The following is a 26,529-nucleotide window of genomic DNA, read 5'->3' as shown; positions in this document are numbered from 1 at the left end:
ATGAACGGCGCGCAGGATGCGGCGGAGCCGGCGCCCATGTGGGAGCGGCCCTGGTCGCTCGAGGAGATCCGTAAGGGCAGCCAGAGCTGGTCCTTGGCCTCGGACGCGGGGGTGAGCGGACGCTGCGCTGCGCGGTCTCGGCTGCGTGAGCGCCCGCGGTGCGCGGAGCCGCCCCGAGAGCCGCCCTGAGCGCCGCTTCCCGTCCCACGCAGCTCCTGCGCTTCCTGCAAGAGTTCTCCCAGCAAACCATCTCCAGGACCCACGAGATCAAGAAGCAGGTGGACGGGCTGATCAGTGAGACGAAAGCCGCCGACTGCCGCCTTCATAATGTCTTCAACGACTTCCTTATGCTGTCCAACACGCAGTTCATAGAGAACGTGAGTAGGCGCGCACAGGGAGCGCGGCTGTACCGCACGCAGAGCTGTAACGGCCTGCCGGGTTTTTAGGCTTCCCCCCCAGCTGTAGCTTTTACCGAGCACTTTGTCTCGATCAGCGTTGTGCTCAGGCCGTGTGTCTCCTCTGGAGCAATAATGCTGTCGTGGGACAGATGCTGGCAGAGGATGAGGTGCTGAAGATCTGGGTTACTGGTATTTATTTGCAGTGTTATGATCTCTCTTCTGGCCTACCTTTGCTGTTCAGCTTAATGGCCGTAAGAAAGAAGGGGGCAGACTCTTTAGCAGGATCTGTGGTGAAAGGACGAGGGGAAATGTTTTCAAACTAAAAGAGGAGAGATTCAGATTGAATAAAAGGAAAATATTTTTTACTATAAAGGTGGTGAGGCACTGGCACAGGTTGCCCAAAGAGTGGTGGGCGCTCCACCCCTGTAGACATCCAAGGTCAGGCTGGATGAGGCTCTGAGCACCTGATGGAGCTGTAGGTGTCCCTGTTCATTGCAGCAGAGTTGGACTAGATGGCTTTTAAAGGTCTCTTCTGAGTCAAATGACTATGATTTTGTACCAAACATTTTAAGTCTTGGATGCTTTAGATTGTTTTTGCTCAATTGTAAGTGCACGGAAAACGGTCATCACTTCTAGGTTGCACTTTAGCAAGAGAGATCTGTCTCTTCTGAGGGGATAACAGCCACCTATGTTTTGAGAGATCTGGATTCAGGTTTGCAGGTTCGAACTGTAGCTGATACTGCAAGAGAGTGCTCAAAGTGCTGGATAGAGCAATCACCAGAACATGCTGAGGGCTGGGGAGGGATGTGACCTTTCTTTGTAATGGCAAACAGGAAAGGAAGAGAAAAGCTGTTAGAAAACAGAACCCAACTGCCCAACAACCCAACTAATAAGTAAATTCGGCTTACTTTTGAAGGCTTCTAAAATAGCTTAATAATAGGGAGTTAAAACAGTCTGTGTGCTGTAATTATTTTGTGGGGGTTTTTTTTGTTTGTTTGTTTTTGCTTTAACATTAACTTAGTCTGTAAAAGGGGTTAAATGCTCAGCTTGCCTTCTGCTGTTGCAATGTCATGTGTGGTCTTGAATCACCTTAGTTGGATTGAGAGGCTACGTGGTAGGACCTTCATGACAGCTGCAATGCGTGAAAGGATGCTATGAAGATGCCTAGCATCATCTGTGGCTTTTTTAATATCTCATGAATTAATTTGTAATTTTATTTTGTTGATGATACGCATGATTTAGCCCTTGTAACAGTTTGTTGCTCTTATTTCATTAATCTTCCTTGACTTTTTTAGCGAGTATACGATGAAGAAGTGGAAGAATCTATAGCCAAAACAGATGCTGGGGAGAAAGCAGAGCAGGTAGCTAACTTCATCTTACATGAGTGCTTACAAATCAAACTGTTAACTTTCTTCACAATGTCTTTACTCTTTATGGTGTATGTCATTCAAACACAACATTAACAGTAGCTTTGAAAGCTCCTGCAACATATGGTAATCTTTTAGGGTCTTCCCCTCCCCAGTTTCGATATTGTAATGTGATAGACGTTTATTTTCCAACAGCTATGTGTATTTTTCTAGGAAAAGAATTGAAGATTCTGGATTCAAATGTTGTGAATTAGTAGAATATGACTGCAATTACCAGGAATGAAAACTCAGAGCTTTCTATATATATCTTATAGTCTTGGTGTATTATCACATAAAGGTTCCTGTGAAGGAGCACAAAAAGGAAAGTGTTGTGTTAGTGTGGGTGTTTAAAACGTGTCAGTTTATAGGGTTGAAAAAGGTGAATTAAGTCAAAGAAAAAAAACCAAACCAAAACAAAAAACCAACCCTCAAAGCTCATGAAGATCTTTTTCTTGCATACAGTGAAAGACTTTCATCATACTAATTTGAAATCAGATTTTTGCATGCGTGTTGCAGTGAGGTTGAATCTTGAGTAAAATGCAATGACAATATTCTTCCTGTTGAAGGAAAAGACACGGGAACAGAAAGAAGCTGATCTAATCCCCAAAATACAAGAAGCAGTGAATTATGGGTTGCAAGTTCTGGACAGTGCATTTGAACAGCTAGACATCAAAGCAGGCAACTCTGACTCAGAAGAGGAAGAAAGTAATGAGAGGGTAGAACTGATACTTGAACCAAAGGTACAGAGACCTGTTTTTGCTGGGAGGATTGGATTTGTGTTTCTTTTATTGGACTTGCTCTTCATTTCTGTCAGCAGTAATATTATATTGTTATCAAATTCATGTTATTTACCTAAAAAGAAGATTTGGTGACTATATGTAAAACTGAAATGCTGTGTGCTGAGCTATTTCTTTAATAGCCTGCTTATCTTGCAGTTGGGTTAGCATTGATGAGTGGTGGCCCTAAAGAGATTTAATTGAATGGGAGTGAACTTGGGAAGTTCACTACCTGAGTTCTGGGTGGAATGAGACCTTTAAATGACATGGTTTTTTTTAGTCAGTTTTTACTGTCCTAGTAATTAAGAATCCTAGAGATAGAATTTGCAAGGTTTTTTTTTTTTGGTAGATATCATCTAGAAAACATACTGGGACCATGTAAACAGAGATAGTGTCAAGAGGGAATTTCAACTGGCCCACATCACTTGAAGAATGTTTCTGAGACTCTTTTGAAATAAGCTTGTATCCTTCTCATGTTATAACAAGGGCTGTAGGACTTCTGTCTTCATCAGCAATGTAGAGCTTTGCCTAGCTGTCAGAAAGACTTGATGTTGTCTCTTTCTAGGATCTCTATATTGACAGACCTTTACCTTACCTGATTGGCTCTCAGCAGTTCATGGAACAAGATGATGTTGGCCTTGGAGATCTGACTAGTGAGGGTATGTGCTTGCATAAATTTTGATTTCTCTTAGAGTAAGTAATTCCTAATCTGAAACTTTGGTCTTTTGGTTTTAACTAAATATCTTGTGACATACTGCATAGTTGTTTTTGCCTATTTGGGTACATACTGAAAATAGTTACAGAAAACCTTGAGTCATGCTGTCACAACCACCTTTCCAATATGTGAATGAGTTGTGCGTAAGTCTTGCCCTGTGTATTTGAAACACAGAATGCTAGAACTTCAGCAGCCTACAAAGCTCTTTCAGACCACCCTTATCCTTCTGATTTTTATTTCTCATCACAAAGCTTTTAATGTTGCAGTAATTATATCTGGTGACCAACAAGCTCTGTGTAGAGATGTCATGTCTGATCCTAACTTTTGTTTTCATCTAAAATAGAAGGATCAGTTGATAGTGATCGTGGAAGTGTACTTGACAGTGAAGAAAAGGATGAAGAGGTAAGCAATGAAAAAGTAGCTGCTTTGCATAAGTGTTCATGAGTCCTTATTTAGATGTGAGGCCATTAACTGCCTCACTTTTTCATTTGGAGTCTCAAAACAATATTGCAGTGTCTCCTTATGTCTGTTGTGGTAAATTTGCTTTTCTGTTACTGTTCTTATGGAGTAATTTTCTCTGCAGCCTTTCAGGAGAGTAATGTGTTACTGGCTCTAACTAATGCTATAGTAGAATATTTCAAAGTGAAATGTTTTATTCAGTCTAATTTCACTTTGTGAAGCAAAACAACTCGATTCTTGTGTGAGAATTCAAGAATTGACAAATTTGTTGTAAGTTACTGTGGCAAAGAATGGGTTGTGAACTAACAGGAATAAGTTCAAACAGGTTTCAATGATTCTCCTCCAGGCTTGGCCCCGTGAATCCAATGCATTGGACTGTCAATTTCTGATATGTTTTGTCTACCTGGAATATTTGTGGTTTGTAGCTGTGCTGTGTAAGCACTGCTTTTATCCTCAGGAGTTTACTCTTGGTATCTTTGCTCAATTAGAGTTAAATGCCTTTTGAGTTAGTTACTCGAATGCACTGTCAGATGAAGTTTGTTTACTTGGCAAAGTTAATGAAACTTGAGTAAGTTCCTCTTCAGAAAGATGTTCAGTAGCAGTCAAACAATTATGTGGTCTGATTGGGGTGAGGAGATGGAAAGTATCCAGATTTAAGCAAGTCTAGAACTTCTGAGCCCACTCCTTTGACCACTGAATAAAGCAATGTGTGATAATTGTCTTTGGGTCTCTTGTGTTCCAGGAATCAGATGACGAATTTGGAAACCCGAGTGAGGATGACCAAAAGATGGTATAATTATATGCCCTGGTACAACCTGAAAGACTTTCTGCTTGAGACACAGTGAGAATGCAAAAAAGAGGAGATCAGAGCCTGGGATAATTAGCAATTGAAAGCCTTGGTTAAGCCTGATTTGTAGAACTTTCTATGAGTAGGCCGTCCTGACCAGATGGCATGTACTATGTATGAACCTTTGTTGGGCTTTAGAGCATGCTTGTCAGCCATCATTAGATGCACAGTATATGTTCAGTGGCACTGCATGATGTGTGTTTTTCTCAGGAATAACTTTGGAGCACTGGGAGTTGAAAGAATCAGCCCCATGAGAATTTGGCTTCCGAGGGATTACTGTGTCTAATTACAATTCTGAATTTGTGATACAGGAAGTAAGGAACAATGCAATCTGAGTATGACCTGAAATCAAAGATGAGAACAGTGTGAAACATTTGAAAAGCATAATTAATTGGATAACAAATGAAAAGGGGAAAAGAAATGCTTAGGTTGAAAAATTCGAATCTAATTTCAGCTGTTGGGAATAGGTAGCTGCCTTGCCAAGGGGAAGGAATATTGCCCATTGTATGGGAACTGCTGAGTCACGGCCTGAACCTCTGATTAATCACCTGAGGCGAGCCATGAGCCAGCCAGAGGAGCACAGGTGAAGGCAATTCACCTGTGCTGCTGGAAGGGGTGGAGCCTGGCTCCACCCCTCCTAGACCTATTTAAGAGCTGGCTACGAGAGGGGAAGGATCTCTTCTGGAGATCCCCTCTCTTGGTGTCTTCTGGTGAGCTCAGCCGAATGGTAAGCTCTTCCACTTATTCTCTTTGTGATCATTGTCTACCTTGCTTGATTCTCTCGATTATATTGTGATTACAACATCTTGATATCTGTTGATTAAACAACTATATTGCGATTATAGCATCTTGATTATACACCCATGTTTAAAGGCCTCAGTGGAAAAGAGGCTTATGCTGGCGACCCTCAGTCTGAGAAGATTCAGGACCGGAAGAACAGTTTTTCAAACAGTTTTTCTGTGTGTGTGCAAAAGATGGCCAGTAACAGGACCAGTGAGAGTTTCACCTTCAGTGCATGCTCCTTGTGAGCACAGGCTTAGCGTTTGGTGATGCAGCCCGGGGGTGTACTAGAGAACACAACTAGTTGCTTGCAGCTACAGGCACTCTCTCCTTACATCTCAAAAGTTGTTCAGTACCCCCAAACTGGCTGAATGTTTCCATCCTTTCAGTAAGTTTGCTCTGAACGTTTTATCTAAGCAGGCAGAAATTTTTACTCGTGCCTTTTGTATGCCAACTTGAGGAGAGGACAACAGGGTATTATTTCTTTTCTCAGAGGACAGCCCAGATGAGTGATGAAGATGATTATGATGGTTGTGATCTCTTTGACTCTGAAAAAGAAGAAGATGAGGATGGAGACTTTGAGGAAACCACAAGACCTGTAAGTGATTAGTGCCTCTCCATGAGGATAGGTTTTGAGCTTGTTTCATGAAAAATTTGTCTTTGGTTGTGATTATAGAGGTAGCTCTTGGATACCTGAAGTGGGTATACCTGGTAGAGAGGACCCGTGAGAATCTTCTTTCAATGTGATTATTCATGCTTCGTCCCTTGAAGCTAGGGGACTCCTGCACCCTAATCTGGAATCAAAACCGGCTTTAAATGTCGTTAAGAAATTGTTCTATTTGGGGTATGATAAATACTTCTTGTTTCTTATATTCCCTAATTCAGGTGATGTTAAAAATTTTATAATCATAAAGGACTACAAATGGCTTTTCTTTGATGCACACAATCTCTTAATTGCCTTCTTAAAATCCTTACTTACCCTTTCTATTGAAGACTAAATAGGAAATTGTATAAATGAGGCTGTGCTGTACTGTATTTATGATTGCATAATTGCAAGTACTTCAAACTGGCATTGGGATTGAGTAGAATAATTATATGGCTATTTGCCCCTGCCCCTCAGAAAAAGAAAAGGCCAACGTCATTTGCAGATGAGCTTGCAGCCCGAATCAAAGGAGAAATACCAGTTAAACAGGAGGAAGAGCGTTCGTGTAAGTTAACTCTTAAGTTTTGATGAATGGTTGTGAGATGGTGGAGAACTCCTGAGGGTGTTGGAGAAGAGAATTTGGTAACAGTATTTGAAATTACACAAATCTATTGTTTAGCATGTATTAGTTGAAGGCCTAATAGGAGGAATTAAAAACACTATTGTAACTGTTTTCTACTCTGAAAAACATTTTGGTCATAACTTATAGGAATGAATTGGAATTTGCTGAAAAAACTCATTGCTTTCAGATGAGACACATCACTTCTCAGATGCACATGTTATTGTAAATATTTTCTCTTAACTCTAATTCTCCATCAGTATGTAAAACAGCTGCACGTTTGACCACATATCCTTCCCCCTATTTAAGGCAAGTATGTGAAAGCACTGGTTGCTGTGGTCTTTTTTAGAGCTCGAAAAAGCCCTCAAGAAGTAGTTTGCTTTCATGGGACATGGTTTTGTTTATTTTTTCTGCTGCTGTATTTGGCTTAAATATGCTGTGTTTTGAGGAACTTGTCAGTCCTGCTGTTTTCACTGATATATTAGAATAAATAATTACTTCATTTACTTCAATCTCAAATGGCAAGGCCGCTCTCATGTAGTTATTCTTACAGCAAAACAGCAGTTGAACATAAATGAACTGAAATTAAGTTCTAGAGTGCTCATGAGCTTGCTTTTGCCTTGTATTTGTCTTTTTTACTCTCAGAGTTAGTACATTTATTTGTTCTTGCTTGATTCGAACTATCAAGTTAGGATTTTGGATATTGGAATGTAAAATTCAACAGCTTAACTTGTTCAATTACAGGCTAATCTTCTGTTAATTGAAATAACCTTGCTGAGCGATGAGAAAGAGAGGAGTAAAATTTATTCTTAAGTAACTCCATCAAGGCATAATATGTGGCCAAAGACATCCAAGGTCCTGTGTGGGATCTGTACTATCTGTAATGCTGTATTTCTCTCTGACATCTCGGGTGATACTAGTCACCATTAGTCACAGTATGAACAACTATGTTGCCATTATAATTTTAAGTGCCATTTTTAGAGCTTGTACTATAGAGAATTGCTTTACTGGGCTGATATATTTTGTTTAAATTACTTTTTGAGATTTTTTTTATCGTAGGTCAAGCACAGGTTACAAGTAAAGATAGATTATTTCATTTACACTTTGAATTCTTCTTCTTAAAGCACTGTCACCAGAGGTCAAATCAAGGAAAACTCCAAAAGAAAAGAAGGAAGTTCAAGTTCCATCAGACGGTAAGATTTCCTCCTATCTTGCTCTTCAGTTGGTTGAATTGTAAGATACTGCTTAAGAAAACATGGTATTTGCTGTAGAAACAGGCAGGATATCAGTGAGTGTCCTTCAGGAGGTTCTGTGTGTGTGCAAAAGATGGCCAGTAACAGGTCCAGTGAGAGTTTCACCTTAAATGTAATGTTGTGGAGTAGCCAAAAACAACCTGAGAGATCTACAGCAGCTTCTCCATACATATCAAGTTTATAAGAGAGAGGGGGTGGAATCAAACTAATTTTTGTTTTGATTGTTTCTTTATTCCCTTTCCTGAAACTCAGTCAATAGTCTTGTCTCTCGTGCTTTCTAGATGATGAAGATGACATCTTCAAGCCTCCTAAGCTGACTGATGAAGATTTCACACCATTTGGTTCTAAGGGTGGTCTCTTCAGTGGTGGCACAGGTCTCTTTGATGATGATGAGGTGAGAATGCTAAAGTACAGATGGAGATGTGTGTGTCCTTTTAGAGCAAAACAGAAAAACACCAAAAAAATCCCACAAATTCCCAACAACTCTGGAAGGCAGAGAGAAGAAACAACATTTTGTTTTTTGTTAACATTCAAATATAATGGGACAGTGTATCTTTCTGTTGGACAAAGAAAGCTATGTGAGTGAGGTACTTGTGTTGCCTTTGGCACAGAGCCTACTTTTCTGTGGTAGTGCTGCTAGAAATGCAAGTGTGGTTCTGGCACTACATTAGAGAGGTTTTGATTCCAGCTGTGTACTCAGTACCTCACTTTTATCTGTGATGATGAGCTAAATATTATGCTGTTTGTTCACTTTAAGAAAGATTTCTATTAAAAATTAATGAGGTTTAAGGCTTTGACAGAAAAATTGTGTATTAAAAAAAAAAAAGATGATTACCTCTGATTTTTATCATGCAGTTGATACTGGAAGAAGTCCAGAACAGTAGCCAAGCCATTGCCTTTGCAGGGTGTAGCGTTCCTAGTTATAACTAAAGAAACAGCACACACATTGATTGGATATTCTGCACGAAAGATTTGGCAACTGTATTTTCCTACAAAAGACAAATTCACTACTCCTTTGCATTTTTGTCTACTCCCAGGGTGATCTTTTTGCTGAAGCACCGAGAGAAGATTCAAAAGAGCAAGAAGAACAAGTTTCTATCAGTGCAGGTAAGAACCTGCTTTTTGGCTTTCTACTTCTGTCTGTGCTGTAATTTATCACAGCCAACAGCAGGAACATAATTTTTCCAACTAGGAATTCTGGCGTAGCAATTGTTTTCAAATCTCTTATTTTCTTCAATCTCAATAGAGAGCAGTTATGTTTTCCTTGAATTTTGTATGTTCACTGTGATCACTTACATGTACCTGTCTTCCTGGAGCAGACAAAATATCCTTGCTGATGTTGGCAGAGCTCACTGCGTATGCTGGGTTTCTGTTGCTGAGGAGTACTGTGTGGGATCCAGTCGTGGATTTTGTTGGGGTCGAGATTGTTCCTCACAGTTTGAATATCTACATTTCATTTTGTTGTATATCCAAACTCTTGAGGAGTCTGATGAGCACTTGTTCTGTACTGCAGCAGTTTTTATTGAAACATTGTACTTATTGAATTTTCAGATGTGGGTTTAGAGACTGAGCCATTTTGTTTTGATTGTATTGTATCAAAGTAGTTCAAATGTGTGAATGTGAACCCTTGTAAACAATACTGTGTGGATGCAAACTGTGTTTGTAAGCCTCAGATTCATTGGCAAGTTTTAATGGATTACAGTAAGCTAGACTGTTCTTACGTGCATCTGCAAAAAAAAAGCAGAAGTTCAAAGAGAACATCTTAAAGACTTCTGGGCTGCTAAGCAAAATGTGGAGCTCAGAACACCTCTCAGGTTCCTACTTCTATGGTAGAGTTCTAAAGGCTTTGATAGTGTAAAGTGAGTGCATCCAATTGTATTGTACTTCCTGTGATTTCAGCAATCTCTGCAAAATCCTTAAAGAAAGTTCCTGCAGGTGCAGTGTCTCTGTTCCCAGGTATGACTCATTCAATAGCAAATTGCTTCATGCACAAGATGTCATTTTCTTTAAAGCGCACTGGGGAGCTTTTAAAGAAGAAAGCTATGAAAGCTCAGCAGCACTGCACTGCTTGATGATCACATGCTTAATGACAAACACAGGCGCTTCTGCTGTGCTAAGCCTAACTTGCAGCATGCTTTATGTTTAATCAGGGTTCTGCAGGAGTTCTGAAGGTAGGTGCCAATGATGGGAGATAAATGGTAGCAGCTGGTAGCTTGGAGAGTTTACACTAGTTTACTCCTAAGAATATATATTACTTTAAATACTAATATGCTGTTTATGTCTGCAGTGCACTCAATCACAGCTCTGACTCATACTCTGAGAGGGAAATGCATTTTTATCTTTTAATTTTGATCATATTTTCGTGGGTTAGCAGAAGCTTGTGCTTTTGATGAGACATTGCAGGAATGCTTTAAGTATTGCTGTGATGGAAACTGTGTGTCTGGTTCAACTTTCACAGGAGGAACTTTTTTCAGTAGCTTTTCAGTAACTCTGGCTGTGGTAACTGTGTGGATCCCTTTTCCTCCATCTGACCTGCAGGAGGGAGTGATGTCTTCAGTTCCTCTGTAATTGTGGAAAAAGACAAGAAACCTGCAGCACAGAGTACAGAAAAAGCTCCTAAGCAACCTGAAAAAGTTGTTCTTTTTGATGATGATGATGATGACTTCTTCATGGGAACAACTAAAAAGCCTCCAGGTCCAGGTACCTCCTTATCTGTGCAGTGACAAGTTAAATGTAAAAGATCATTGAAGTTCAAACTGTCTGAATCACTGAGTCCTTCGCTGGACTTATTTTTGACTTGGTTTTTGTTGGGTTTTTGTTTGTTTTGGTCTGTGTTTGTTTTAATATTTATTCTATTAGTAACTCTTTTCCTCAGAACGATAGGGCTGGTTTATTTGTACATGCTCTCCAATGACCTTTCTCTCTTAGGATGTTACTTCTGCTTCAAAGGCAGTATTCAGACTTGAAGCAGGAAAGTAGTACAGACTGAGGTCATGCAGCTTTGAGCACCTCTGCTCACCACCACCTATTGACAGGCACTTGACCTTTAGGTGCGCCAAACTAATGTAAAATGCTTTGTTGAGGGATTTAGAAGTAGCCATTCAATGAGACTCCAACTGGCTGCTTGTTGGTTACAGTGTCTGTCACTGATGCTCTGTTTCACTTCAAGAGCTTGCCTAGTTTTTTCCCTTAAAAGTCTCTGCTACTTTGTATGGGGACTGGTGAATCAGGGCCTGAACCTCTGATTGATCACCTGAGGTGAGAAATGAGTCAGCCAAGGGAGCACAGGTGAAGGGAATCCACCTGTGCTGCCAGAAGGGGTGGAGCCTGGCTGCACCTCTCCAGACCCATTTAAGAGCTGACTACCAATGGGCAAGGATCTCTTCTGGAGATCCGTGCCACCGGAGTTTACCACATGAGCCCAGGGTAGGATGAGAATCTTCTTTCCTGCTTTAGTATAATAATAGCATAAGCCAAGCTCTCGGATATACTATGTCATCTGCACGTTCATTGATTGTGTATACTTGTTTATTTATAAAAGAGAGCACAGTATCTTTGACTGCTGTCTCTTGTTCAGTAGTGTCTGTGCTGTCCTGTTCTACTCATTACATTATTTGTTTTGTCTCTTAATGCAGTCAAATCTGCAACTGACCTATTTGATGATGATGATGAAGGTGACTTATTCAAAGAGAAACCTGCCATTTCTACTGTGGCTGCTAGCACAACTAAAGAAGCCGAGAGTGAAAAGAAGATAGCCATAGCAAAAAAGGTAATGGAATATAAATAGGTTGTATGGCTAAGGTATTAGGAGAAAGAAATTACTGTGTCTGAGGTCATCTTTCTGTGTGAAACAGTATGGAAGTGCCATATTTTTCTGGCAGAACTGGACTTGTAGGGTCTTTTGTGGCCAGAACTCCTTAAGTGTTTCAGGAGCCCTTAAATGTCTTTTGCTTCTCTAACTTTGAGTTTATTTAAGGCTTTTTGCTTGTGGGAAATGATTAGAGAATCTTTTTAAAGTAGAACTGAATTGGGAGCAAAATGAGAAGTCTTTGCTAGTTTAAACAAACAAAACCTTTAACAAGCAAACAACAACAACAGAAGTGTAGGAAATTCATTGCTGGAAAGAAGCCAGCCTGAATTAAGAAGCTTTGGTGTCATCGTTCTGTACCGCACAGACTGTTGCAGTTACACAAACCTCTGACAGGAACTTAAGTGGTAACCCATTACTTATATATGTTTTGGGACAGGATTGTGGGTGTCACATTTCTACCTAAGCATATACAACATTCTGAGCATTCAAAAAGCAGCTTTTCAGTTGAAAGCTCTTAAGTTACCAAAAGTTTTAAATGCTGTCCTGAGGACACATGCATAAAGCTGTGAGACTTTCCTAATGCACACTCAATTTTATTTTTCAGAGCAGTGTCTTGGGGCAAGTGGTGATGCTCTTTGTTTCTGTAACACAGACTGTATGTGTTCATTGTATACATGCTGTCTAAGCAGTATATGAATGTAATGAGCTACAGCAACTCTTTTCCCTCCACAATGAGAAGCATACAGTGCTGGGGATGTACAATACCAATTGTTGTAGGACTCTATCCATACTGACTTTTGAAAAGCACTTGAGCACAAAGCTGAAAGCCAGCTCCTGTTTCTGATGCAGTGCAAAAGCAGGAGAGGTTATGGGAGAACCTCCAGTTTGTTCAGATTTGTAATGCTTTCTTTTCCTGGAAGAGAGGATGAGAACTGATTCAGCAGCACCACTCTTGCTTTGTCAGGAAGTGAAGGCTATTTTAAACTTAGCCTTCCTGATAGTAGTGTTTGGGTCTGGAATCATTCTGACACTAATGGCAGTATAGCTGGTGGCAGGCCTGGGCCATGCTGTACTAATAAAGGAAATGATGGCTGGCACAAACTGTTTTTTTTTTTTTTTTTTTAAAGTATGGCTTAAAAGTCATTTTCCTTTGACTCAAAATGAGGACTGGCATGCATTACTGCACGTATTTTCTGCTGAGAAGGAAGATGGTGGGAGAGGGGACCTTTGCAAAGTTCTGGCTGCATAGGTGTTGCTCACACAGCAAATGAGACTTAAGCTCATGGATGGCAAGCCTGTGTCCTGTTCTTTTGACTGCTGTCAGCAGCATGCCCCCTGAAAAGGTCATAGTGTGCCTGCCCTTACTGACTCCAAATAGGTGCTGATGCAGTGGTTTTCTTTTCCTAAAGAGTCAGCCATCTTCAGGTGATGATTTCAAGCCTTCATCTGAGACACCTCAAAGGAAACAAAGGGGCCTCTTCTCAGATGAGGAGGATTCTGAAGTGAGTATCTCTGAAATAAATGACTGCAAAAATCTTTGGAATTTGAGTCATTCTGACTTTATTCCACTTATCGGCACAGTTGTGAACTCTGACACTATGTATCTGCTCCCAGCCTTTCTGGAAACTTTCTCTGAGGGTGAGATCTTTGATTATTTCTTCCCCAGTGTGAGAAGACTGAACTTGTGTGGTACACATAAGCATTAGAAATCTAAAGGGAAGGAAAGAGCAGCAAATTAAGAACAAGAATTACAAAGGACAGACTGTGTTTAGACTTGTGTCCTTGATTTGCTGTAGTAACAAATCTGCAAAGCTGAGGGAAATCACCATAAGTTTTTAGGTACTTGGTGTATCTGAAAGACAATCTATTCTGACTTCACAGACACACTGAACATTTTTAAAGGAAAAACATAGATCTCCCATTTCTTAAGTGTGTAGCATTGCCTTGTGTAGTGATATTTCACTGGTTTGTGCAGGATTTGTTTTCATCAAGTAAAAACGTGACATCAAAAGCTACATCGCTCCCCACCAGCAAGTCCACAACGAAAGCTCCACTCTCTTTGTTTGATGACGATGAAGAGGTAAGTACCACTTCCTGATCCTGTCTGTTCATGGGAGCAGCTTGCTGCAGGAAATATTCAGGTGTTTAAAGATCTGAACTCATAAATGGAGCACTAAATTTAGAGCATCAAATTGGTCGTCTTACACTCTTTAATAGTTCTGAGCATGCAGACAGCATCATGGAGGAGATTTGATGAGGTACTCTTGTGAGCTCTTTATCTTTTTAGTATCTTTAGCCAGTGTGCATCATCTCTAAACCTAAATGCTAAGAACATTGTCCCTCTCAAACAGCTAAAGAACACTGAGATACAGAACTGATAGGAGCTTGGAAACACTGTTCTATCCTGGCCTCTGCTGTCTACCCATGAATGAGTTCTTGTTTCCACTGTCACAGCTGGCAAATATCTTTTTTTTTTTTCCCTTGCTTTTCTGTATGTGAAAATGACAACTGCTAGTGCAGAAGTTGAGATCAGAGCACAGTTGGTGCTAGAAACTTATTAGTGTCTGCTTTTCTTACCTGTTGCACCCTCTTCTTCCTCCTGCACACACTCCATTGAGCTGTCGACTTTGGGTCTGTAGCCTGAGTTAAGTTAGCCTATAGTTCTAGCATGAGACTGACAGAAGGCCTGTTCAGAGATGGAAGAGCAAGAATTTTTGCAAAGTCAAGATAATGGTCCCTTGTTCAGGAGGGGGCTGCTTGAGCTCCCTCGACTTCTGAATGGGGACTGTGCACAGAGGGAACTGGTAGGATTGTGAAACATTCTGTAATGTGGTAAGATCTCTGGATTTTAGCATAGTCCACGAAGATTGTGTTATGAAGTAGAAACTGTGCCCCACTATTTTAGTTGCTGTGCTGCAGAATTGCTGTATGGTGGATGTAGGAGAACCTGGATGCTTAAATCTGGCAGTATGCTTACAAGTTTCTAATCTGTCAGATGTTGTGTGCTTGAATTTCCCCATACCACAATGTTGTATCATGCTTGAAAATATCTTCGAAGTGTGTTCACAAAATTGCTTCTTTCTTATTTGAGAAACAATGGGCCATGGTGTCTTGCATGCTGATGACTTCTCAGCAAGCTTTCCATTGTGAATTTGGATTTTCATTCTGTTGTTTTGGCGTTTGTTTTTAGGATCTGTTTGGTGTGGTGCCTGCCAAGAAGCAACAGGAAAAGCCCCAGGAAGAGAAAGCGAAACAGTCAGAGCCACACAAGAAAGCCTCCAGCTTATTGTTCAGCAGTGATGAGGAGGTACTGAAGAGCAAGACTTGATTGAAATGGGTTGCGGGGTTTTTCTACTAGCCAAAACATAGAGCTGTTCAGACAGGAACTACAGTCAGACTGCTGTGTCCTCTTGCCATGCCTGCCTCATTCCTGTGACATGCTCACTGTTGAGGAAGCTTACTCTTGGCTCAGATTAACTCAGGATCTGGGCAACAGAAATTATGTGGAAGTGAATCAATATTTTTCAGGGTAGTATTTAGGTTGATAAGAAATGGAGGACACTGCTGCCAACAAGCCAAACTCAAAAAAAAAATTGAGTGAAAAAAAAATACCTTTTTTTCCTTCTACTTTATTTTTTGGTGAGAAAAATTTAAAGTTCCAGTTATGTTGTTTAGAGTTTCTTTTGTTTGCTTGGTTTTCTTGTTTGTTTTGGTTTTTTGAGTTTTCTTGAAAGTCCAGAGATAGATAAAATGAAATGCAAGGATGAAACTTCCTAGGGACTGGCACCTATTAGAGATAGGTGAGGTCTCATCCTACATGTTAATTGAAACTCAGAGGCACTAAGTAACTAAAAGCTTGTCTGGAAAGTTTGCACTAACCTTAGCTCTTAAGAGCAGCTGTAATGGGAAAGCGCATGTACGTGATTCTGCTGGCAAATGCACGCTGAAAGGTGGCCAGGCCCTCCGTGCAACCTGATCACTGTCAGATTGCAGGAATATAATGCAGGAATGGAGGGGAAGAAAAAAAAAAAAGCCAGTAGATAGATGCAAGGACTGCCAAGGTGCTGAACTGTTTATTCTTACAGAGAAGTTGTGAAAGTGGCTTTGGCCAAGACAAAAGAAACTTATGAGTTCCTTGTTTTTAAGGAACACTGGAATGTCTCCAAGCCACTTAAGCTTCCTTCAGAAGATAACCGAAAAGAGGACTCTGCAAAATCATCTAGTACCATCAGTCAGGCTAAAGCTGTGAAGAAGACAAGCCTATTCGAGGAAGATGATGAGGAGGATTTATTTGCAATCACTAAAGAAAGGTGAAAATACTTTGGGGGGAAATCTTCAGAGCAGTCCGGTTCTGTCCTAAAAACATGAAGAGGCAGACTCACTGTAAGTGTTGTCTCTTAATGCTGCTGAGGATGAAGTAGAGATATGTGAGCGGGATTTGTTGGACTTGGCTAGGCTTTTTTGTCTTTTTTTTTTTTGGTTTGTGATGGATTGTATTCCTCCACCAATTTTTGGTTTGTGATGGATTGTATTCCTCCACCAAACTGGGTTCTTCATTTCTCTGCTTCTAATACCTTTTCTGACCTCTTTTATCTTCAGTTCTGTAGAAAGGTATGCAGATGAGAGAGGATGATGGTAGTATTATTTGGATGGTGAGGAACCCAATTCCTTTATCTAGGATCACATATTATGGATGAGGTTATGCTTCCTAAAGAAATGCAGAACATGGGCCTTGAAACTTTTGCATTGATCTTCCACTTTCATTCTTTTCCTCGCTGCAGCCAAAGAAAATCACAGAGGATATCACTGCTGTTTGAAGATGATGCTGTTACTGGAGAATCACTCTTCAGTTCCCAATCAACGCTTCCTTCAGCTTCTTCAGTGGTATCTTCCCTTTCTTTTAAAAATAATGCAGAATACTTGTACAGTGTTCACATAAGTTATCCTTCCTGTTAGGTAATGTAAGCCCAACTTGTTTTAGACAATAATAGTTCTAGCAAACTTGGAATGGGATCAGACAGAATTCTTACAGGCTAGGCATATTAGGCTAAAAGAGATTTCAAAATTATCATCATAATAATCATCACTAAACTTGTTTGGTTTGTGCTGAAAGCCCTTTCTGGGGATGTTTTAAGATCTCTCAAACCATAAAGTACCACTAAGAAGAACAGACAATTTACTGCTGACTGTGAAACTGGAATTTCATCTGTGTGGTATCTCAGCTCTAGCTGGCTGGCCTTCAGTGGAGCACTCTCATGCTATCCTGTCTTTTGAGCTCAACCCACAATGTGCTCCTGTCTGGTTGCGCTTTGGAGCTGAACATAAGAAGTTTAATGCAGCAGACTTGTTGCACATATGACGTTACTCCCCAGTCTTGCCTTTCTGGTTGCCAAGAAAAGAGTTGCCAGAAACATGCTTCATGGCCTTACCTTTTTCCAGGTAGGTTAAGTGCAGATTTTGGGGGTGGAAAAAGAAGCAGGCAAGCTTCTGAAGTCTGGCTGTTGGTGATCTTAGAAGCCACTGCAGTAATTGAACAGGATTCCTACAGCATCTGCTTTAAGTTTGCAACTGCTTCTTGGCGCTCTTTATTCAGTCTTAAGAGCCTATCATACTAGAAATCAGAATGCAAGAAAAGGAAGCAACCTCAAGCACATTGCCAGTGTCCATGTGGACTCCTGGATAGCAAACTGAGGGTCTGCTGTCTCTCGGCAGCATGTTCTTCTAATATACCAAGCAATTCTGTGTGAATGATTCTCGTAATTTTGCAGGAGAAAATAAAGCCAGCACAAACACAATCCTTGTTTAATGAAGAGGAAAAAGAGGAAAAGAATGATCGACCACATATTGCAAAGTCTAACCAGGCACAAGATACACTGTGGTCTTCAGAAGAGCCTGAAGCAGTTCCTGTGCCTAGAGGAACAGATGTCGGAAGACAGGTGACAAAGGAAAAAGTAAGAGATTTTCTTATATTAACCTGAAGCATGGCAAAGATTCAGTATAAAAATGTAATGGGGACAGAATTAGTTTTTTGATTGCCTCTGCTTTTACTTGGGAGAGAATAACTCAACTTTTAGCAAAATCACTTATTGGTCAAACATTACCAAACTGATTAAATGGCATTTAAATTCATTTCCCAGCTAGTGTTTGCCAAAGTTTTGTGTTTTGAGTTCTTTTTCTACTCTAGACTGAGTGGGGAAATTTTTTTTCCATGTGTGCAGTGCTCTCCTTTTGAAAAAACAGTAAGCTTATACTAATGGGTATGCTTTGTAAAGCTCAGTAATTTCCCTGTTTGAGCATGTTGTCTGATGAATTGTAGTCAGTGTTGGTAGTTACAGAGTTGAGGCTGAATAGGATTGTGAATTTCTCCTGTGCAGTAGTTCACAGAAAGAGCTTTGAGTGCATTATTGAAGAAGCTTCAACAGAACTTAACTCCTGGGCATTCTCCTTCTGAAAGATCGTTGGGGAATTGGCAGCTGATAGCTTCCAGTATATTGTTACGGTGCTTTAAACCTTCCTGAGCACTCTCAGTGTTCAGGTGGTGCTGCCCATATGAAGAATCCCAAATGGCATGAATTAGATACCCTGCAGATAATGTCAAAACAACAGAATGCAGAGTTGTGGAACAAGATGTAACCTGACACATAGATGGGAAGGAAACAATATTCAGAAATCTGATTAACAGCATCAGTTTGTAGAGTGTAGAGTACAGGAAGGTGACTACGTTCATTTCAGAGTTATAAAATGTTTTCTTAATCTATTGAAATCTATCTTGATAATCTGCATGTTGCTATTCTGTCTGCTTAGTATAATTGAATTGTACTTAATTGTCTGCTGTGATACCAGATTGCACAGCTCTGACCAAAGCTTAGTGGGTCTGGGGCAGACTCAAACTAAGTAACAGCTCTGTGTGTGTGTGTTTATTTATTTATTTATTCATTTATTTTGGTGGAGCCTTTTGCCACATCATCTTTGGAGCCAGATCTGTTTGCAGCATCACCACCAGCTCTGGAGAAAGATGCCAGTGTCCAAGCTAGGAAAGTGTTAAGCTTGTTCGATGAGGAGGAAGAGGAGAAACTGGAAGATGATGACATTAAAAATGCACACAAAGGCAATGATGTGGTGAGTCTAGGGAAGTTCTTGAATACTGGGAAATAATACTTCTACCTCTAAACTAGTCCTATTCTAGGCTAGTTTTCTAGAAGGGTTTATTTGTTTGTTTTCACACCTCCTTTCTCCGATTCATGCTAGGTAATTTTTCTCAATTTCTCAATTTCCTAATTCTTGGATGAGAAATAATTCCTACACTTACCCATAATCCTGAATCCCTCTGTGATTTTTTTTCCATCCTGCTGACTTGGAAACGTTTTGTCATATGCTACTTTAAAAAAAATCTGAAAATATTTTTTCTTGATACAGTTACTTGATGTCTATTGTAAAGAACTGATTCTGTAATTACTCAAGGTTGGAGGTATTAGAAAGTAGAGGTATATGGAGTATGAAGCCTCGTACTTTATCCTTCTTTTAATAGTGGTACAATCTGCTTGCTCTGCATAAACCAGCAGACTTAGTTCTAAGATGACTCTAGCTGAAGCTATGCTTAATTCTGTTTTCCAAGCATGTGTTCACTTTAAATAAAAAAAAAAAAAAGCCTCTAGTTGCCATATTCTTGCTGTCTGGCTTTCCTGATATATTGCATTAAGATGTGGGCTTTGAATCTACAGCAGTGATATCCTTGAATTTATGGCAACGTTCATATTTCTACTTGATGCAACTATACCAAAATGTGTTCAGTAAACTTGAAATCATATCTAAAAGTACAGAGTATACTAGAGTATACCACAAGTTTTTGTCATCTTAGAACTTTGTAAAATAGATTTTCAGCACCAAAGACTATACGCACTCTATTTGTGAGTCCCTGGAGTTGAATGAAACAAATGACTCTTGGACAAAATTCCCTGTTTATTGCTGCCTCAGAGTTAGTTGAACACTTACCTGTTATGAGCATGTGTTTTTGTTTTCTTTTTGGGGTGGGGGAAGTTTGGGTGGCGGCTGGGAAAATCTAAGCCCTTTTAAAGCTTTCCTAGGAAGCAAGCAGAATATAGCAGTAGTGGAGTGGTTACAGTGCTGAAGTGCGTAATCATGAAAAAATTACGGTAATTAGTTTAGGAACCTGATCTTTTTGACAGGGAAAGTGCTACCATTTTGAGTGCTTAGTATAGCAAAAAACTAGGTGTACATCAGACCTTTGTGCATTTGTGTATACACAGCTGTTCTAGTGCTCCAAAAATTTGACCCAGCATTTGGCGTAAAGATAAAGCAAGTGAATGAAGATGTATAAAGGTAGTATTAAAAAAAATATATATAGTAAGAGTGGACCAAAAAATGGTGTAATGGTGTCCTGGAAGCTAGCATTAGAAAGCAGATGCAGTCTGGTGTGCCAGATTGTGGAGGGCAGATGAGAGAATGTTTGATATTGACCTTCCCTGCCGCTCAGCAGCTGAGTTGGAAATACGTGTGTTTGCCAAAGGCAAAAGTTCTGTTCTTCACTATGGGGGTGCTTTTGCTTTAAAGGGAGGAGGATGAGCACTCTGTCAACAATAACAGCTTTAAAGAGCTTCATCTTTTTTTGTTGGCTTTTTTTTTTTTTTTCAGGTAGTTCAGGAAGATAACTAGCCAGATTTTCTTCTCACTTCTGCCATGCACCCTCATCTATATGTATAATTCTAAGCATGAAAGTTTCTTCCTAAAATATAAACATTTGCTGTATACTAATAATACCATACTGAAGATCTTTTTTTTCTTCCTCATAGGGAAGCATAACAAGTAAATAATAAAAGTTATCTTTCAAATTGGCAGACCTGGAAGTACATTTTATTTAATGTCTTCTAATCAAAATGAACTGATAATACAAGCATTTGCATTGTAGGTTTTGCAAACTACGAACATGCTATGGTAGTTCAAGCTGTGTTTTTGTTGTTGCCAGGGCTGTAGCACAGCCTGAGGTCATTTGTAACCTGCCTTATCTGCTTGGCAAGTACACCACTGAAGCAGTGTCCTCTGTAAGTAAGATTCTTTTTTTTAATGTCTGAACCTTTCTCCTTTCAGCCTTCTGAGAAGAGCATTCGTCCCAAAAGCACTGGTGTGTTTCAAGATGAAGAGCTTCTTTTTAGTCACAAACTTCAGAAGGACAATGATCCAGATGTTGACCTCTTTGCCAGTCCCAAGACGTCAATGGTGAGTCCAAATCCCTCCTCTGAACCTGCTGTTTAAAAACAGGTCTTTGAAGTGTGTAGCCTTCTAGTGTGTCACAGTTGAGCACAACTTAAAAGTCCCTGATCTCTAGGAATGGCCAAGTGCTAAAGTCAAGGCACTGTGGGTAGAAGATGTGCTTTTGATCTGTGACATTCTTTTTTATCCTTTTTCTCTTCAGTCTACAAATCGTATTCTGAAACCATCATCTGGAGGAAGTCTTTTTGGGGATGATGATGAGGATGATCTCTTCAGTACTGCTAAAACAAACCCTCTGGTACGTGATCCTCTATTATACATGGCTTCTGAAGAAGACCATGGAAATAAGTGCATAAAAGGGAGTTTTTCCACATGTGTTCTGACAGGACATGAAATCACTTTAAAGTCTTTTTGAGAGAACAGAAATGGCTCTTGTAACTCTGAAGACATATGGAACAAACAGATGCAGCAGACCTGCAAGGGCTGAGATTTGAGAACTATATGTTTTTTCCTCCATTGGTACCATTGGGATGGACTTAAATGTTAGAGAACACACTTGAGCAGAAATCAGAATAGTAAAGTTGCTTGTGTATTATTCAGGGTCTGGCTGGTTTAATAGGTAGTGATACCTTGGAGATGTTGAAACTTTAGCCTACCTCTCTGCAGTGAGATTCTTTAGGCTCAGTATGGCTTGTGGGACTAGTAGCCCTGAAGCCCTTTATGTCATTTAAGTCTGTAGATTGGTTTAATTTAAGGTAATGAATGTGTTAATAAAATCACTGGATTGTTATTAGAGGGTGAGAAGCTGCCATAATGAACTGGGCTACATAATGGGTGGTTTGAGTTCCAAGTCCTAACATGCATTCTGAACTTCTGCTCTAAATGTACAAGGACTGATCCAAAAGTAATGCATCATATTTTATTATGTTGGCCTACAAATCAGCGGGGGGTGTTGGCGGTATGGCAGTGGAGGTTGAACCTTCCCCCCAGTATTCTGTTACCTTTTGTTGCTGGTCAACAAATGTCAGCAGAGGGGCAGTCTGATGAAATAGTGTCTGAAATAAGGTGTACAGTTGAATTTCTCCTTTGGAACTGCACCCATTAACATTCACTGATGCTTGCTGAATGTTTATGGAGACCAAACAGTGGGTGTGAGCCGAGTGAGGCAGTGGTGGTGTGCTTCAGCAATGCAAATACTGACTGTGGGTCACCTCTGCTGGTGCAGATTTTTACGAGCACAGCATGAAGGCTCTCTTGTTCATAGCTTGCAAAAAATAATGGTGGCTGTGTTGCAAAGTAGTGTTTTAGCTGACAATTTGCTCTATCAAATAGTGTTCGTATGGTCTTTAACTGTTGTGGTTTCCATGGAAACAAATAGGAGGCATTACTTTTGGAGCAACCTATGGAGCTTAACTAAATTGAAGCCAGCTCTAACATTAGTCTATTTTCAGGCCAATAGTTGGAAGCTAGGCCAGAAAACTGGCAATATTTCCTGGAAACTGTTTATATGAGGAGTGTGGGAGGGACTGTCTCTAGTCAGTGCTCTCAGCTGCTCACGAAGGTTGCTTGCTTGAAACTCTGAAAACAGTAGTGTTCCTTAGCTAGTTTATGCTTTTATTTTCCCTGCTATTCTGTATATGAGAAATATGTATGCTTTTGGAATCTTATCCAAACTCACCTTATTTTGCATCGCCACAGACAACAAAGGTTATAAGTGTGAAGGAGTGAAAGGCCCTTATCATTGATGACCAGAAAGTAATGCCTGCAATGCATTGCAGGCCTAAAAGATGTGGGCAGTTTTCTTTGGAAATGGAATTCAGATCTTAAAAAAACTTTGGTTGTTTTCTTGCTCTGCAGATCTTGTTTTTTTCCAATTCATGTTGATTTGTGCTCTTAATGCTTTCAGAAAATAGAAGAGAAGAAAACAATTAAGACCAGTCCTGTCCCTTCCTCGGAGAATTGTAATCTTCTAGAAAATGCTTTAAGTGCCAAACAACATGAAGCTCTGAAGACAGTAACTACAGAGGCAAGTACTGAAAGCTTGTGTCTTGGAAAAGATGTTTTAAATAGGTCTCCTGTAAAGATGAAAATTAATGCCTGGATTCGTTGGCTGCAAAGCTGCAGAAATGCAGTAATATGTGGCCATACTTGTCTCTGCTTATCAAAAGGTGCGCTGTTAATTGCAAAAAGTTTAAATGCTATTGCTAACGTTTTATTCACTGCCAGCATGCTTATGAGGGCCAAGTGCAAGTGAAGAACTTCAGGTGCAGTTTGGTGTGATTTGATCACTTGCTCATTCTTTGAAATGCCAGTATCTGCTGGAGTTACTGTGGTCTTTAAAGTATAGGTGGGCTTTCTCATGATCATGAGATCATGATCAAGAGATCATAGCACACAGAACAAATCTGTGGCTGCTAAGACTCTTCATGAAAGTTTCATAGTGAGCAAACAAGACTCCTGATCTTGCAGGACCAAGGACTCCCCTCACAGATGGGGAGTCTGTATCTGAATTGTGGCTTGTCTCATCAGAGCTGCTTGTTTGATTTTCAGCTGTAAGAGATGAGCTTTTCATTTGTGGGGTGCTTGAGAATATGGGTTGAGCGGAGGTTGTTTTTTGCCTTCTGGGCTGAGGAGCACATAATAAGTCTGTAGGACTAGTAGTTAGCTTATCTTCCCTTCTGGTAAAGAACTCCTCGATGTAGAGGATCACATTTGACTTCATCCTTTTGTAGCTGCTGAAATACTGGAATGATCTTCACCTGTTTAAGGTTCAGCCAATTCCCATGTGCATTTAAGTGGTGGATTACTGCAGACAGCAGGATTCTTCTGTCATGCTATCAAGGCCCCAGTACAGTGTCCAAATGCTCAAAGACTGCCCAACCGCACCAATGGCAGCACAGCCCAGCTCATAAAACCATTGCAGATCGGAGACTTGTGGAAAGCAAGCCTCGGATGGAAACCTTTTATTGATTTGGTTTATCCCTGAGTCCCAGAACTGACTAAAGTCTTCAGGTGACACAGCTTTCTTGCTCATTGAACTTGCTGGTCATATTTTTGGTACGGGTGGCCTGCTTTCTGTAGAGGAAAGCTTCCTTCTTGAAAGCTTTGCAATTTTGGAACACTCTAGACTCCAGTGTGGGTTTCATTAAGGTCTATGGCCCTAATACAGCAAATGACAAAGAGAAAAGTCAATTATAACACTTATACATCATATGTGTGCGTAATTATACATTTTTTATGTAATTGTATATGTATAATTTATATACTTATGCATATATATAATTATGACAAGACAGCATGACCATAGGATCTTAGGGGAGTGAATAAGCAAGGAGGTAGGGTGGCTGTCACGATTGGATTTGACTTGTGTTGTGTGTGACCTGGAGAAAGGAGGAAGTTGTAGAATTATGATGGTAAAACATAATATTGATAGAAAGGGGTGGAATTGTAACAAAGATGGGGCTATGACATGAGGAACAGGATTTAAAAGTCAAACGACTAGCTCTGGTTTTAGAATGTGTGTTGAAAACAAGGTATCTCAAGAAGAAGCTGATAAGCAGTGAAATGGTTCCTTTCTACAGATGTTTTGAGATTCAGGCTATAGTCTGGTTGAAGATGTTGATATTCTCCACCTGTTGTTTAATTCAGTGTAATTTTGTGCAGAAATCTACAGGTCCCGTTCCCATTAAAACCAAAGAACCCTCATCTCGGATTGGAAAGTTACAAGTAATTATTTTACTGGCATTCTGGCTTTCAAAAAAATAAAAAATATCTTCCTTGCCTCACTGATGGCTCTCCCTGAAGCAAAATCTTTTTACTTCCCTACCTTACTTTTGCCATTTTTTTTTTTTCAGATGACATGTCCTCTATTGTTAATTTTTCTGTATTGCATGTTTAACATTATTTCCCCCTTTACTTTTCAGACCTGACTATGGGCAATGCTATTTAACTCTGTTTGGGAGCAGAGGGTGGGCTTTTTGGCCTGCAATTCTCAGCAATATTTTAAGTATGCTTAGATACTCTTAGGGGTTTTGAGTTTCGGTTATTTCCTTCTCTTGATGTGAAAAATCTAAAACTGTCTATATAACTGTTTCACTCCAAAGTCAGAACCAGTCTTGTCCTCAGACAGGATACTGGGCTGCATAGTTCTTTTGTGCGAGGTACTATAACTGAGGTGTTCTTGAAGTTCTTGTACAGTGTAATAGCACTGAGTAATCAAAGGTTTAGTGAGACAGAGAACGTGGGCGATCTAGAAGTGAGTTGAGATGAGAGAGGCCAGGCACTTCTAGGAGTAGAACTTGAATGCCTAAATGCGCTAGTTCTTGCTGCTTCTCTGGAGCAGTATTAACATGCTATCTTTGTGTGTGTGTATGTGTTTTTTGTTTTGTTTTGTAGGCTAATTTAGCTATTAACCCTGCAGCCTTACTTCCTGGTGCAGTGCCTAAGATCTCCAGTGTAAAGTCCCCCTTCCCCATTTTGGACACTCCACTGCATGAGCCCAATGACGTACAGAGCAGTGAGACCTTCCCTGCTGCAGGGAACAATGAAGAATTAGGTGTAAGCTTTGATCAGCCTATGCAAGCGGATACTTTGCACAGCGCCAATAAGGTAACCTTGGTATTTAAGATGAGAGAAAAGGGAATTAAAGCTAAATCAGCATCTTCTCATCTTTCTTTGCTCAGGTTTCACAACTGAATGCTTGCTTAAATGTACTGGTCGCTGCTTATAGCTCTGGTTTACGTAACTTCAGCAAAACTTGAAGTTAATTTCAGTGTGCTGATATGAGTAAAATGTTAATTTACAGTGTTATGAAAAAAGTGTTAGAACAAAGCATGGGTCTTAATCTGTCTTCCATAAAGTGTAGGGTTATCTCCTTCTCCCTTCAATATAACCCTCTCTGTTTTTATTCTTTTCCTACAGACCAGAATCAAGGTTACAGGAAAACGCAGGCCTCCAAGCAGAATGGCCCGCCGGCTAGCTGCCCAAGAGTCTGGTGAGAGTGAAGAGGTGTACAATGCTAAAGAACCACCGTTCTCAGTACCAAAACAGAGATCAACAATGGAGAACGTAAAGGAGCTTGTTACTGAAGTGGAATCTAAAGAAAATGGTTTTCTCTCTGGCTCATCACTACCAGCTCATGGCAGCATTCTGACTAACAAACTTCCTCCAGAATCCACAGACCAAGGAGATGATCTGTTTGAATCAGAAGACCTTTTTGCAAGCCGCTCAACATCCAGAACAGCTACACAATCAAAATTGAGGGAGGAAATGCCAGGAAGTGTGGCCAACGAACCCATCAAGGGTATGGAGAAAAAGCCTGAACTCTCTGTTCTGGGTAATCAGGACAGCAGTGCTCTTTTCCAGTCTGTACAGCAAAAGTCTTCATCAAAAAACAGCCCTATGTCTTTTTTGGAGGAGGAGGAAGATTCTCTTTTCCCCAGTCAGAAAACTGGGAAGGAGGAGTTGAAATCTGCTGTTCAGCAAGCTGTTGATTCTGCTGCACAAGATATTTTTGAGGTAATGGCTGAGGCTTGCTGGAAGGAGTTGGGAAGGAAAGCCTGATACCTTGGCCTTTTTGACCCCCCCAGGGCCTT

At 40.3% G+C, this 26,529-nt stretch overlaps 1 protein-coding gene across 1 annotated transcript in view; it reads left to right on the top strand.

Moving 5' to 3' along the window:
- The window catches only part of WASHC2C (WASH complex subunit 2C), a gene marked incomplete at its 5' end in the record, with an annotated part of 30,964 nt that continues 4,435 nt past the window's right edge, over positions 1-26,529 (top strand). The window contains 28 exons of the mRNA XM_079535588.1: positions 1-111; positions 213-377; positions 1,694-1,759; positions 2,371-2,544; positions 3,146-3,239; positions 3,639-3,697; positions 4,497-4,544; positions 5,875-5,979; positions 6,502-6,589; positions 7,768-7,836; positions 8,178-8,290; positions 8,934-9,003; positions 9,796-9,852; positions 10,435-10,596; positions 11,532-11,665; positions 13,117-13,209; positions 13,683-13,787; positions 14,898-15,014; positions 15,854-16,017; positions 16,489-16,591; positions 17,476-17,658; positions 18,659-18,826; positions 20,813-20,941; positions 21,138-21,233; positions 22,842-22,961; positions 24,599-24,661; positions 25,331-25,543; positions 25,856-26,452. Coding sequence (XP_079391714.1) covers positions 1-111; positions 213-377; positions 1,694-1,759; positions 2,371-2,544; positions 3,146-3,239; positions 3,639-3,697; positions 4,497-4,544; positions 5,875-5,979; positions 6,502-6,589; positions 7,768-7,836; positions 8,178-8,290; positions 8,934-9,003; positions 9,796-9,852; positions 10,435-10,596; positions 11,532-11,665; positions 13,117-13,209; positions 13,683-13,787; positions 14,898-15,014; positions 15,854-16,017; positions 16,489-16,591; positions 17,476-17,658; positions 18,659-18,826; positions 20,813-20,941; positions 21,138-21,233; positions 22,842-22,961; positions 24,599-24,661; positions 25,331-25,543; positions 25,856-26,452 — 3,666 coding nt within the window. The remainder of the gene's footprint in view (positions 112-212; positions 378-1,693; positions 1,760-2,370; positions 2,545-3,145; positions 3,240-3,638; positions 3,698-4,496; positions 4,545-5,874; positions 5,980-6,501; positions 6,590-7,767; positions 7,837-8,177; positions 8,291-8,933; positions 9,004-9,795; positions 9,853-10,434; positions 10,597-11,531; positions 11,666-13,116; positions 13,210-13,682; positions 13,788-14,897; positions 15,015-15,853; positions 16,018-16,488; positions 16,592-17,475; positions 17,659-18,658; positions 18,827-20,812; positions 20,942-21,137; positions 21,234-22,841; positions 22,962-24,598; positions 24,662-25,330; positions 25,544-25,855; positions 26,453-26,529) is intronic.

The sequence above is a fragment of the Tetrao urogallus genome (genome assembly GCF_951394365.1).
Source record: "Tetrao urogallus genome assembly, chromosome: 5".
Taxonomy (NCBI): domain Eukaryota; kingdom Metazoa; phylum Chordata; class Aves; order Galliformes; family Phasianidae; genus Tetrao; species Tetrao urogallus.
The sequence above is the reverse complement of the archived record's forward strand: the minus strand, read 5'-3'. Positions and strand labels throughout refer to the sequence as shown.